The sequence below is a fragment of the Amblyomma americanum genome, chromosome 1, assembly GCF_052857255.1.
Source record: "Amblyomma americanum isolate KBUSLIRL-KWMA chromosome 1, ASM5285725v1, whole genome shotgun sequence".
Lineage (NCBI taxonomy): Eukaryota > Metazoa > Arthropoda > Arachnida > Ixodida > Ixodidae > Amblyomma > Amblyomma americanum.
Window position 1 is genome coordinate 540,484,812 of NC_135497.1, and position 14,234 is coordinate 540,499,045.

At 45.4% G+C, this 14,234-nt stretch overlaps 1 protein-coding gene across 2 annotated transcripts; it reads left to right on the forward strand.

Annotated features, from left to right (window-relative positions):
* Positions 1-525: 525 nt before the first annotated feature.
* LOC144116297 (uncharacterized) lies at positions 526-13,207 on the forward strand. Of its 2 annotated transcripts, none has more exons than XM_077651036.1 (7): positions 526-657; positions 741-853; positions 6,853-6,973; positions 7,458-7,523; positions 8,834-8,916; positions 9,821-10,040; positions 13,100-13,207. In XM_077651036.1, exons 4-7 carry the CDS (start codon positions 7,496-7,498, stop codon positions 13,183-13,185), a joined length of 417 nt encoding a protein of 138 aa, XP_077507162.1. In that variant the 5' UTR covers positions 526-657; positions 741-853; positions 6,853-6,973; positions 7,458-7,495; the 3' UTR covers positions 13,186-13,207. The 2 variants fall into 2 exon arrangements, with proteins under 2 accessions (XP_077507162.1, XP_077507163.1); XM_077651037.1 differs by having other exon boundaries at positions 7,463-7,523.
* The last annotated feature ends 1,027 nt before the right edge of the window (positions 13,208-14,234 follow it).

The window sequence follows — 14,234 nt, forward strand, 5'->3', positions numbered from 1 at the left end:
CTTTCCAAGAAACTTTCAAAGGATCGTCGGTCGCTTCTACCAGTAACAAAGGAAGGGCGCTCGCATGGGCGCTCGGATGTTGTTGTCATCGTCTGCTATTTATGACGGCGCTACTGGCATTCGCGTATGCAATTTTCGAACGCGGTGTTAAGTGCATGTGCTAGGATAAATGATTACTCTCCTCTCACTGCCTACCGGTGAATTTTTCCTGTCTTATTATTTTGAAATCGAGTAATGAAGCGTGCTTGAAGTAAAGTAATGGCAAATGCAATCTTGCCCAACAGGTTGACTGTAGCGCCACACCAACCGTAGGTGCCCTTCCCTAGCGGCAAAAGGCATGAGTGCAGCCAAATACCGCACCTGTAATTCCAACCATCCAAGCCAAGCCACCAAGCCCTGTTTGCGGTCCAGTCGGTTCAGCAGGTGCTACAGGAAGGCCTCGTGTTTCTACCCACTCCGTGACAATGAGCCACATTTTGATAAAATGGGTGGAGGAAGCTAAGTGGGATGTTTATCCTGTTAAAACCCTCGCGGACCCTGCCATCGGCATCCGACTTTTAACCGAAGAAGGCGCCATAAAACAATTGAAAGGCTCAGTTGTGAGCGTTTTTTGGAAGGAGGGCGAGCAGCCGGCGAAAGCTGAATTGCTGTACCTAGGTGAGTACTTGTATTTCTTTTGCGTGTTTAGTCAAGTTTACGCCTTTTCAGGTAGTGGAGTTCATTTGCATTGTTTCTGACAGGTAAACAAGCCTCACTAGAAAAAAAAAGGGCGAAACTTGCCGCGGAAGCGCCAGAATGCGTGGACAGGCGGAGGGAGGACAGCCAACCGTCAGCCGGGATGTCCACGTGCAATGTGCGTATCAATAATGCTGTTACGTGTGTTCTTTGCACTGTCGTTCATTTCAAAGCGATTTCAGTTCAAGGGGGGCCGTTTGAATATTTGTGCGTGCGCGGTGGCGAACGCAATATCAAGGATAACTGTGGGCATTTCACCACAGATGCTGTTATTGTAACATGCTTTTAATGCGGGGCAATTTACTGTATCAGGTTTACTAATAACTTTGTTCCTGTGCCTCTTGACGAGCAAGGGAACAAAAATTTGTTCCACGTGCATTCGCAACCTGCACGCAGAAGTTGCATATGTAAACGCTTTACTGCCTAGGCCATCGCTTATTTTCTCTGTGTGGTATTTAAATAGTGTCTTATAAATTTTTGCCGCAAAAGACGGAAAGGCGGGAAACCAAATACTTTAGAGGACATCCAGGCCTGGGCTGTTTGTACACGCCTGAGAAAAAGTAGAGACCACAAGAACGGTCACACAACTGCATGCAAGGGCTATAAAGTAACGAACTGCTCAGGACTTTGTTAAGGTCTGTTGCCAATTATTGCATTGGTGCAGATGGTAGTTCGTTGCATGTGCTTAGCAGCCCAAACCTAGCTGATGCATAGGTGCCCCTGCGCTTGCTGCTACGACGATGAGTTGCTAATCATTTGTAATAGCATGATCTACAATGCTGCATATTGCTGCTGATGGTAGGGGTTTTTGTGTGTGGGGGTGTGCATTGATCAAATTATCATCAGACTAACTATGCTACGTCCACTGCAAAACAAAGGCCTCTCCTGCTTCGCTTAAACTGACCCTGTCGGGTTCCAGGCATAGTTAACAATGTCTCCTTAGAATCTTTCAAACATCTCCTCATAATGTCTGGGTATAGCTGTGTAAACCTGCGCAGTCATGAAATTTATGAGCATGAGCACTGAAGTGCGTGCCGAGCAGCCTCGAACTCTACTTGTGGTGATGCACGGCGATTGCTTTAAAAAACAGTAGAAAGGGAGGTGTGTTTCTCCGTTTGCCAGAAGCAGGCAAGGCAGCAGAACCCTTTTTGCCACATTGTGAAAAGTAGCCACCGCGCATTGCCACAACTAGAGTTTGTAGCTATCTGCCATAGGTTTCTGTGTTCACGACCATAAGTTCATTGCCTGCACTGCTGTCGGCACACTTAACACGAATGCTTGACAGCATGGCTTGGACTGACGCCAGTTCCATTGAGCGTTGGCCACTGTTGCTGAGATAATATCTCAGTATGTTTACGGCAGCTAACCACAGCTGGAGTGCAGCTCGATTTGACTGGTCGACTTGTCTTACTCCTGTGTCTGACCGGCGGGGGAAGAGCACCCACTTGACAGGCTTGTTTTGCCACTTTTTGGTCGTGGCTGCAGTCTCATGTGCACCCGGAAAATGTTGCGGTTTGCTTATCTCAGCAAAGCAACATGGTGTGCGATGTCTTGCATGCCTTTCGAGTTTGGCCTCAAAGTGTGCATCGAAGGGTTCTTTGCAGGGCGGCTTCCTGCATAGTCCATGCTGCTCTGGAGATCTAGTGTCGGGGCATAAGAACTGCACTTACATGTCTTGAGCTAGACTCGTTGATGCGATTCAAACTAAGCTTTTAATAAAGTGGAGTTTTAGGCCAGTTGGTGATTCATGATATCCAGGTTGCCTTAGCATGAGACAAACGAGGACAAGAGAGGGACACAGGACGAGCGCTCATCCTGTGTCCCTTTCAACACAGACTGCTGTACAGGGCAACACTCATCAATGACGTCTCGTCTGGAGTCTCCAAATCTGCAGTGTCGTTTCCGCGATGTTCTAGGTTATCCGCAGTTTCCTTTTCGCACTCAGCACGGTTCCTTAATATTTGGGTACCATTCTTTCCATTCAGCATGTAGAAAGTGCAAAATATGATGGACCTCAACCCTAGCATTACCACTTGTATAAGTATCATATTATTGAACAAAAACCTGCAATGGACTAAAAGCTCCACTACGGTACCTGTTTCTTCCTTTCTTCTTTTAGTCCCTCCTTTATCCCTTCCCTTATGGCAGGGTTCAGGTGTCCTGTTCAGGTGTCTGCTGATATGTGAGACAGACACTGGGCCATTTCCTTTCCCCAAGAAATCAATTTTCAATTTTCTGTAAAGGGTGTGATTCCCCTAGCCTAGCAAACATTGTGCAAAGCCTGCCATTTTCTAGCCTGCAATACAGCAGGAAAATAAATAATTTCAGGGCATATGGCAATAAAATTTGTAGGGTTTTCAAGGGACTGCAATAAATTGAGATTACATAAAGCAGACGAGAGATAGGCATTTCATCACTCGTCACCCCAATGCAAGAATTTTTAAGCTAGCATCAATAACACCGAAGATATAGACGATTTAAAATTACGCTCCTCCTCTCCCCCCTCAACTCGTACACGCGGGGCACCAGACAAAAATAAAGAAAACAGCTCTGGGACTGGGCCCCGCCCATGAATACGTCATCCGCTGACGTTCCTTTTGCAACTTCCGGTTGTCGCTCCTAGCACCCCAGCAGCAGCGTCGGCGGCGTGATTGCGGCGCGCGTCGGGTTTCTTTGCTTGTCGTCTGTTGTAGTTAGCAGTAATAGACCGGAACCTCAAGGTGCGACTGCTCGCTCTTACGGCCGCGATGGGCATCGAGCCCTATGCGTTCACGCCATACCGACTGAACGCCAGTGACGACAGTAGCGACTCGACGAGCCACTGCGAGTGGCTCCGGAACTCCATACAGAAGGAGGCGGCAGAGGAAAATTGAAACCATATGCGCGAAGGCAATGCCCTGGCTCGCGCTTGCCCGAGAGAGTCGTGCGGTGGCACGAGCAGACGATTTTCACGGCTACCGGAAGTGTGCCTGTGACTTCGTGGCTGCCGTGGCTCCAGCGAATGAGAGCGTGTGGTGGCCTGGCGACGTCATGGGTACAGTGACGTCTTTTTTCACAATATAAGTTTAAAAATCGGTCACTACGAGGACACCAATCAGCCCGGAAATTTTAAAAAACACGGTTTTTAAAAATTCATAATAAATTGCCGGTTCAGTTTCGAAGACTCGTACTTGGTGTGAATGCTTCTTAGCATCATTTCTAAGCATTGAAAACATTTACAAGTGACTTATTATTCATTGCATAGTCCCATAGTCTCTTTAACGCAGTAAAACTGAGTAGAGGTCATGATTTTGCTTTGCTGGGCCGTCGACACATCTGGGGACAATATTACACTCCTGTTAAGCTTGTCTGATCTGTTTGCACTGCAACAGCCGCCGCGGTGGCTTAGTGGTTATGGCGCTCGGCTGCCGGCCTGAAAGACACGGGTTCGATCTCGACCGCGGCGGTCAAATTTCGGTTTAGGCGAAATGCTAGAGGCCCGTGTACTGTGCGATGTCAGTGCACGTTAAAGAACCCCAGGTGGTCGAAATTTCCGGAGCCCTTCACTACGGCGTCTCTCATAGCCTGAGTTGCTTTGGGACGTTAAACCCCTATAAGCCTATTTGCACTGCAGATGTGCAATTCACGGCATAACTGTGTTCTGCAGTTTAACACGAGGTGTGTTTGGCTGCGGTGATAGCCTAGTGCTCTCGCGCAGTGGCCTGCAAATCTGATCAGTTCACCTCGCCGCGGGTTCGACTCCCAGTGGTGGATGTTATCTTGATTTCTTTTTAACTTACCTGATGTATCATCGCTATTGCTAGGAAACTGCACAAGATCCAATGATCACAAAATTCCTGGTTGATGTTAGTGAGCAAAACTGCTTTTGCACTAAAAGCTTATGGGTCGTATGTGTACTCGCAGGTGGTATCGAAAATCACAGATAGCAAGTGAAATGGGTGATGTCATCAAGCGTCCTTATAGTACAGCAAGTCGAGCACTGCCACTTCAGACAAGCGTATACATGTCGCTCCTCTATACAAACCTACCACTGGCCGACCTCCATGTGGCGTCATTCATGACCTGACAGTCGTACCAAAATTGTGACGCGTCGCAGCGCTGACATCAGTCCAAGCCAGCCCAAGCCATGCTGCCGAGCGTTCATGTTAAGCATGCTGATGGCGGTACAACCTTCTCGTTAAGCTCAATTACAATAGTTGCCAACATCTCATTAAGGCTGCAGAATTCCTTTTTGTTTCCAGGGATGTCACATCTAGCTCTCTCCTTGACATTAATCAGCAACATAGTACGGTGTCACCCGTTAACATTTTATATGCTTCATCTGCCCTCCTAACATCACTAAACCCTAGACATCCAATACCTGGAAATTCTTCTAACACTGCCAGGCTAGCCTCACTCTTAAGGTTTTTGCGTTACATGTTGCCAGGTTTAGTTTCCAATGGCAGCCTGTCTGGATCGAGCGATTGTTAGGACTCTCCACTGCATTGTTGTTTAGAGTGTCGCCTTGGTTAGTTGCTCTGCGGCTGCTGGGGATTGAGAGCTAGAGGTTGATTGACTGCAATTAGCCATGGATTAACCATAATGGCATAAAGATCGGTTGATGCCAATGAAAGAAGGTCCTCCTTTGGGGCATTTTGCCACTTCTTTCTTGAGCTGTATCTGACTGTAGTAGGTGCATAGTTTATAGCCAGAAACTCAACTGTGAGAGCTTTAAAAATTTCAAAACCGCCTTCACTGCTTTCCTCTTATATTAATGTTAGGTGCAGTGCACTACAAACCTTGCTTATGGGGGTGGAGGACAAGGGCCCAAGTGGTTGGGAGGGTGCACTCACACTCAAACCGTAGGCAGTCGCTAAGTAGGTGCCCGATCCGCTCATCAAACCCGTAGTTCTCACGTGCAGGAGAGTCTGCCATTGTGATGAGGTCCGAATAGGCATTTGTAAATGCCACTCTGAGCCACTGGTGACAAACAGCGTAGAATCGCAGTGGGAGAGGTCATACGGTATATCTAGTCTTTAGGGTTAGAAGCCGAGCACCATAACTACCGAGCCACCCTGGCAGAGTAGATGGCAGTTGTATTGTATAATGGCATAAAACCACTAGCAGGTTTTCGCTTCATCCTTAAACTCCCATTTGATGGAAAAATAAGGGCTGGGTACGCAGTACCTCCAAAGTAAACCAAATCAATTTGTTCTTTTTTAGTTTCACATTACATATGACTGAATTGCTTAATAATAAACAAGAAAACTGTCACTAAGCATGGACTCGCAAGTTATTTGCTGCCATTCTATTAACTGGTAATGGGTGCTGCCAGGGGTCACAACCTCTAAGAGTGCCAGTCAAATGGCTGAAATAGTCCTTACATTTTGGTTGGTATATTTGCCCTTTGTTTTGGTGGAGTCAAGGGGTGGTTCCATATGTGTGCACAAACATGGCTGAACTTTAGGATTCCCACTGCCAAAGCATGCCTTTGTCTACAAATTGCACAGTGTGTGCTCCTCTTTTCTTCTCAAACCAAATCAGGGGCAAACCTGAAGCGCTAATTACTTGTGGGTGTTCATATTATGAACTAACGGATGGTGCATTATGTTAATCCATTGGTGTCTTGGTTGAAGTTAGTGTTTTTCATTTAATGCATGTGGTACTTGATGAGAATATGCAACAGCAGTAAAGTGGCTTCTAAACTATAAAGGTAGTTTTTTTGCACATGGTGCTTGTTTATTTGTGACAAGTGCACACGTAAGCAGATTGTTCATATTCGCCTGTGTCCTTGATAGTGGTTTTTTTTTTGTGGATTCAGTTTTTCTACCTCAGTAATGAAATGCAATCTGAAATACTCATACTTTTCAGTGCTGGATGTTTCATTATGTTAGAAATGTGTAGCCCTTGCTAGTAGCGCATATCATGTGGACATTAGAACAGCTGAAGTGCATGCTATTCAGTTTTAAGTGGTCATGCAGTAAACTACTGCAATCATTACAAAAACCAAACCTTTTTTTTTAATACTGAAGACATCTGGCATGTATACTACAGCCAGAAGTGGTTGAAACTGCACAAGGATATGCTTCAATTTTTAAAATATTTTACATTTCAATAATTGTCATGCCACTTCTTCAGGAACACCCATGCTGTAGATCAGCTGCACAGCAGCTTAAGGAGCAGCAGGAGGAGATTTCCTGCCTGAGAAATGAAAATGAAAGCTTGAAGAGGCAGCTGGAAGCAGCCGAGAAAATAGCTGGTGAGAATTCTGGGATGGCTTCACATTCCTTGCACTTGAAATTTTAGTTTTGGCATGAAACCTGTTCTTGCAATAAATCATTAAGTGCGTGCATTTTGTACTTGGAGGCATTACGTCATACATGTCTGAATACTTAGCATAACTGTGTGCAGTCTGCTGGTTCTTGATCACCACTTCACATATACAACTGTTCTATGCCCGAAGCATACATTTGTACTGTGTTCGTGCTCAGCGGGTGTAATGTTTCCTCTTCTACAGCACTGTTTATTCTTTGCCTTTAACTGTCAACACTTTCAGATCAAGATGGTCTCTTTATAAGCACGCACCGTTGGGCATTGTTAGTATTGCCATATCTATTGCTTAACGAAAATATTTGCCTGCCTGAGTTTTCAAACTTATGTCTGTGCTGACATTGTTTACTGATTTCATTTTCCTCTTGCTTCTTTTTCTGCTTCACCATTGCCCCGACACTCCTTTCTCACAGTGCAGCACAGCAAAATGGTTTGTTCTGATTAACCTTCCATGTCTTTCCTTTTCCTTCTCCTTGCTGGTAAGCACAAGTCATAACAATCTCTTTCTTGGTGTTCATTTCAGATATGAGTGTTTTAATCAGGCTGGTTAACAATGCAATATTCATTTTTAATGTAAGACGTCTGTGTTTGTTTTTAAGCAGAGCGACATCTCGGACATATCTTGCAATTTGAGATTTTATTTATGCGCAATATACTCTAGGGCATCTCATGGACTCAAGCAAGGCCCATCATATGAACTGTGTGAAAATGTTTGCAAAAAGTTCTTCAGTTGATAGCTTGTGGATAGGCTTTGCACTTGGAGATGTTTCTTCATTTTTAAAAAATGTGTTTGTCAGCCAGTTGTATAGATGACAGATAGTGTTCAACCTAACACCCAGTTTCTGGAGAATCTTTGAGAGAGCCTTGATACAGTACACTCCACTGAAATGGCTCATCATTTTGTACATGAACTAGGTTGAATTCCAGCTTTATTCTAAGTAGCTATAAACCTTTGGTTCCACACATTGGCGAGCAATATTCACTACTAATGATAATAAACTTTCCTAGAATCTATGCGGCTGCTACAGCTTAGATGCTAGGCCCCTTGCGCTTTTTGGAGGAAACGAAACCTTGTGGCAGTATTTTTATTCATGTAAATTTAAAATATAGGCCAGCGATAGGAATGCCTCTTGAATATTTGTGTATTTTGGAAAGGAAAATGTACAAACCCTGCTCTGCGAAACAGGCATTGGCTACCCTTAACATGCCCAGAAACCGGTGTTTTTGTTTTAAAGGGCCCCTGATATCATTTTGATGGGCTCATTCTAGTGGACCAGATTTGTAGAGGTGGTCTTTGTGGGCATTCGAGTCATATTTGGAAGCTCTGCATGGACCCTATCATTTGGAAATAATTTTTTAAAAATCTGCTCGCAGTAGCTTGCAACCGGTTACGGAGACACGCCTCACCGCCTCTGCCCACTGATGTCATTGGGGTGGGGGACGCACGATGAGGTGTGTCTCCTTAATCGATTGCGAGGTACTGCGAGCAGAGATTTAAAAATTATTTCAAATTATAGTGTTCATGCACAGCTTTCAAATATGAATTGAATGCTTATAAAGACCACCTCTGCAGATATGTTGCACTAGAATAAGCTCATCGAATTCATTTCAGGGCCCTTTTAACTGATTCCATACTTTTTTATAATGGTAGATGTTTATAGGTGTGTTTTGTTTACAACTGGAAAATAGACTACTTACTTGCGGGTTGCTGCCTGGGCTTTGAGTGGTGTGCTCACATTCTTCCTGTTTTAATAGAATGCTAACAATTTTCTTTCCCTGTCCATTGCAGTGCCAGCCAAAATGGTGAAACGGCTGGAGAGGATGCTGGAGTCCAAAAAGGAGCCAGATCAGCCTGTTGTGCCATGTGCAAAGGTTTGTGAGCTAAAATATGATCGTTGCACATACTCTTGAATATACAAGTGAGGTACTCTTCTGCGTTTGAAATTTTCTCTGGCATTCGATAGAGAAGTTATCACGGCTTCTTGAATTCATGCATGAGCCCATTAGAGGCATGTCCTAAAATGTATATCTGCATGTCTGCAGACCGTCGCCCCACCGGACAGTGAAAGGGAGAATCGCCAGAAAGAGGGCACTGCGGGTGATCGGCAGCACATGCATGTTTTTCGCTTAGCCAGCCACGTGCAATCATCCTTGTTGCTTCCTCAAGGCATGGAGACGAAATGCTAAATCAGACACGCATTGGTGCCTTAGTATACCAACTGAGCCGTCTACAACCATAAATTCCTCAAATCTTTTCCGCGAAGTGCTGAGCACGAACAGGTTATGAAACACGTATCGAAGAAATGACCAAATTAAGTTATGACTGGCTGTGCACTAATCAGTTGCAGTGTGATCAGTCCTAAAAAAATTGGCAATTGAAAAGGTTATTGTAGAGGCATGCATGTAAATAGATGCTCAGGAAACCCCAAAAAGCCCTCCATCATACCTCGGTGTACCATAGATCCAATTTGAGGACCCCTGAAGTAGATGGTCATACAGTGCAATATGCTCAGGTAACGTGAAAGAGCCCATGCTTTCCTTGCAGGCACTTCATCTAGTCGCTAGGCTATTACAGCACTACAATTCGCATTGAACCCATTAATGCAGGATCTCTTTCGAAAAATTTTTGCAGTTGCAGTACAGTTAAGTAATTTCCTCGCATTAAACAACTGCTGACATCCCAACTGCACAGAGGATAACGGGCAATCTAGCATTTCCATTGAAACAGCTGAATTCGCTTGCTTGCCTTTATCTTTGATTGCTGTGCTGTTTGCAGGTTGACATTGGGAATGGCGTACTGGTTGACCGCACCATTCTGCAAATGTTGGAGCGGCAGTGTCAAAGCAGCCCTGGGAAATTCGCCAGGGCGCTCCTTCGGAATGTGTTCACGGAGGAGGAGTTGAGGGGAAAGTCCCTCTATGGGATGAAGAATAACGTGCAAAAGGGCCTTCCTGTGAAGGAGGCCCTAGACCCTGTTCGGCTGTCTGCTGTGATAGGTGAGTGTTCCATCTCTTCTCTGCTTGCTTGCTTAAAAATTAAGGGCCAAACTATAGCAAAGCATTGAAGGAAAAGTATAGGCCATGTAGTTAAGTTCGAGTTTTAAGTTATGAGAGAGACCCGGCTGCTTGCAAGACTTTAGAGCAGTCCCTTCCAACACTCCACTGCCTCGCTGCTCAGAAATTTGGTGCACTTCTTTTATGGGCTGTACTGTCATGGCTTCAGCCTAGAAGGCTAATTTTTCTAGCGCCAGATTAACATAACATTCCACAGCACAACAGCACTTGCAAGTGTGTGTGTATTGGTTGCGCCCATGGCGACAGCACTGCTTTTGTGCCATATTATGGTACTTGGCACCCCCCTTTTCTATGTCTACATAAACTTTTCCATAGGTGAAGACTACAAGGTCCACAGACCGCAAACTGCCTTGTGCTAACATTTCTCATGGTTGTTTATTATATTACTCCTACCAGAAATGTGTGCTGGCAGATATCTTAGCCCACATGGTATGCTGAAAACACCAAACCTGGCATGTGCAGTCATGTGCGAAGGTGGAGGGACCACATGAGTGGGGATGTTTGCGTGGCTGGCAGAAGTGTGTGGGCAAATAGGCTGACATATTTTATCAGTCACCCAATGCATACCTTAAAAACAGACGCTGCACCATGAGAAAGTGCTGGCACGTGCCGCATTTGCTCGCGTATAACCTGCACCGAAATTTAAAAAAACGCCTTTAATAAGTGAGGGTGCGAGTTACCTGCTAATTTTTTCTTTTGGGGGGTCAGCTTCACAGCAGTGCGCGATGGCGGCCTTCCACGTGTAGTCTGCCATTCTCATTGTCGTCAACGCTTGTCAAGTCGACGAGGGGCCAGCGAAACGTGTAGCGGAATCCACATTCATAGTCTGTCTATTCTTCCCCCGCCATTGGCCACGTTTTCTTCAGACAGTGTTGTTGAGCCTAGTGTCGGGCACTCCTTCATGTACTGCACCCCAGTTTGCACTATTTCCCTGCTTTGTTTTGGCGTCATGAGTGCGACTCGGTGGCAGTGTTTCGCAGCGAAAGAGAAGTTAAGCGGAAAATTTCTCTTGCTGCCGACGATATGTGCCAAAGTTGTGCTTTCACTGTCTACGCTAGACAGCAAGGTCACGGCGTTTAGCTTAATACTTCCCGCGCTTCCTTCATGGACCTGGCGGGGCCATGTTATCCACAACCCAAGTGTGCACTACACCGCTTGTCAAACACACTCAAAGACAAGGCACTTTTCGTTCAAAGCAATCACAAAATTGCGAATGGATGTAACTTCATGAAGACGGAGCGTCACTCTGTCGACACGGTCGGAGAAATCCAAGTGACGAAACGGCGAATGACTGTATGAGACCCGCTGTGGTGGCTCAGTGGTTAGGGAGCTCGGCTACTAATCCGGATTCCCCGGGTTCGTACCCGACCGCAGCGGCCGCATTTCAATGGAGGCGAAATGCACAGGCGCCCCTGAGTTGTGCGATGTCAGTGCACGTTTAAAGATCCCCAGGTAGTCGAAATTACTCCGGAGCCCTCCACTATGGCACCTCATTGTTCTCTTAGTCCCTTCTTTATCCCTTCTCTTAATGCACGGTTCAGGTGTCCACCGAGGTGTGAGACAGATATTGCGCCACTTCCTTCCCCCAACAACCAGTTTTTAATTTTCAACGTATGAGACAAGCGATAACTGCCCCCGAGAATTTTGGCAACAAAAGCAAGTTGACGGCGATGACTATCCGACTGCCACCTCGAAGTGTCAGAGATCGCAGGGACCTCTACTGGCAAAAATGAGGTACCAAAAGTATTTCAAGCCAATCCAACTGCAGAGTAAATCCACCTCAATCCAAGATGGCGCCTTTTGCGCCAGCAAAAAGCCAATAAGATGGCCGATTTTGGCCCGCAGGCGACTGAAATTAGTCTGAAAAATCAAACTTTCGGACTTTGAAAGTCCAAAATATCCGTCGTGAATATGTATGCGCTTCTATGGGGTAACTGACAGTGCCTCATCGAACTCCGAATTACTCGTCGGTTACTGCACTTTATTACTTGCTAAGGAGGCACAAGATAAACTGTGCGTTCATGAAATTTAGCGTTCTGTAAGCTCGGTCCTCATGACTCATTTCTGGTGCAAATAGCTGAAGCAAGCATGGGCACATTCAGTTGGGTGAGGTATGCGAGATCTGCCTTACCACTATGAAGGTTACCATAGGCCATAACAGGCTACTGTATGAATAATAGGACTCTTTAGCAGACTGTTTTGTTTGAAGCAGAGTAAAACATCTGTGCTGACATGCTTTCTTTGTGGAGTGCCATGGAAATCAGAGCTATAAAATTGAATGTTCTATACACAACTGTAATTAATGCACAAGTAGCATGGCAGTGGTTCTTTAGGAAGGTAGTTTTATCTGCTTGTGCAGTTTAATTGCTTTTGCTGCTTTTGTGTACTTAGCATTTATCTTAGTATAACCCAGCCTGCCCAACATTGTAGTTTATTTTTTTGCAGTTACTGTTTCTCAGTGGTTGTGGATGTCGAATTTTCTTTTACTTTTCCTGAACAATTAATATTGCTGAAACTGTTCAAGACGGACAGTATTGAAGTGCACATTCTGTGTGTAACCCGATGCTTTAGTGTACTCTCTTCAGTTTCATGTACAAGGAGAAAGTAAGCATAGTATGGTAATGTTCACAGAGTTGAGGCAGCTAGTTGTGGCAATAGTTTCAGTTGATATCATGCAAGCAGTGACAGGCATATTGACTCATTCTTGACGGCACATGTAATTTCATGCATGCCCCAGTGCAGTGGCTCAGTGGTTATGCACTCGGCGGCCATATTTCAGTGCACAGAACGCCATGTGGTTCAAATCAGGAGCCTTCCACTGCGGCGCCCCTTATAGCCTTGTGTTGTTCTGGGATGGTAAACCCTATATACCATACCAGTATGATGAGGTGATCAAGGGCAGTGCTCACAAATAATATTGACTTTGTGTTTCAGTTGATATGTAGCACACTGTAATTGTGATTTGTTTTATATCTTTGCAGGGTACACGTGTGACCATTTTCCTGGAGTCAATGTGGCGTATTTAAAAAACAGCCTGGCAGCACTCCTTGCACGGGAACTAAAATAAACTGAAATGAGTTCAACTATTATTTCCTGCCTTCTGTTAAAAAATGAATATCCAACTATATTTGTTGTTGGTCAGTAACAACGCGCAGAATATGCTCATAATCTACAGCTGACAGAACTACTTGTCTCTAAGCTAAGCAGATATCTGAAATATCACTTCTTGAAAGATTTGCGAGTTGAATGAGTGTGATGCAGTAAAATGGTTGCTTCATCCAAAATAGTTCAAACCAGCTGTGCACGAAAAAATTACTAATGCATGCCCACTTTATCCAAGGTACACACTGGCTTCATCACCTAGAAAGTGCACTAGCCTGTCTGGAGGTGAATTGTGATATGACGCAGCTAAATTAACATGACGTACATACTACAGCTTTAAGCTGTACAAAACTCATGGAAATGGGGATGAGTCAGGCAAGCTTGTGCTTATCTGACAGGTGGTAGTAAATTTAGAAGGACAAGGTGATTTCTATGGTGCATAGTAGGAGATGAGGCATTGCATTGGGGAGGTGTACCTGCCTGCCACCAGCTCTGACTTTAGGTCCTGGCTGGTAGGTAGGTAAACTCTTTTATTGCGCCCAAAAACAGGGGACCAGTCAAAGGACCGGTTGCGCTGACTTAGAGGAGGTCGGCGGGGATCCTTTGGGATGCCGCGGCCTCCACCGCGCACTGGATAAGCCAGCGTTGGTCTGCTGGCTTGGAAGTACACAGGAGAGACTCCCACGTCTCTGGGGTGTTTGCGTTGTCTGTGTTGTAATGTGTACAAGTCCACACCATGTGTATAAGTGTGGCCGGAGTTGAGCAGTGTTTACACATGGGGGCTATCTGTTCCGGAAAGATCCTGCTGTATAAGAGGGGGTGTGGGAAGCTGCCAGTTTGTAGTTTGCGCCATTGGACGGCCTCGCGTCTTGTTAGATCGCGGTGTGCGGGAGGATATGTGCACCTTTGGAGTCGGTAGTGCTGGAGTATGTCCGTGTAAGTGGTGAGTAGAGAAGCGCGTGGGATATTAGTGTCAGCGGAAGCAGGGTGGCTGATCATACTCTCGGCTCGGCA

Coding starts and splice junctions, on each gene's coding strand:
- LOC144116297 (XM_077651036.1), top strand. CDS start 7,496: ATGTCTTTCCTTTTCCTTCTCCTTGCTG. Junction 7,524..8,833: donor CCTTTTCCTTCTCCTTGCTG/GTAAGCACAAGT, acceptor TGTCCATTGCAG/TGCCAGCCAAAATGGTGAAA. Junction 8,917..9,820: donor CTGTTGTGCCATGTGCAAAG/GTTTGTGAGCTA, acceptor TGCTGTTTGCAG/GTTGACATTGGGAATGGCGT.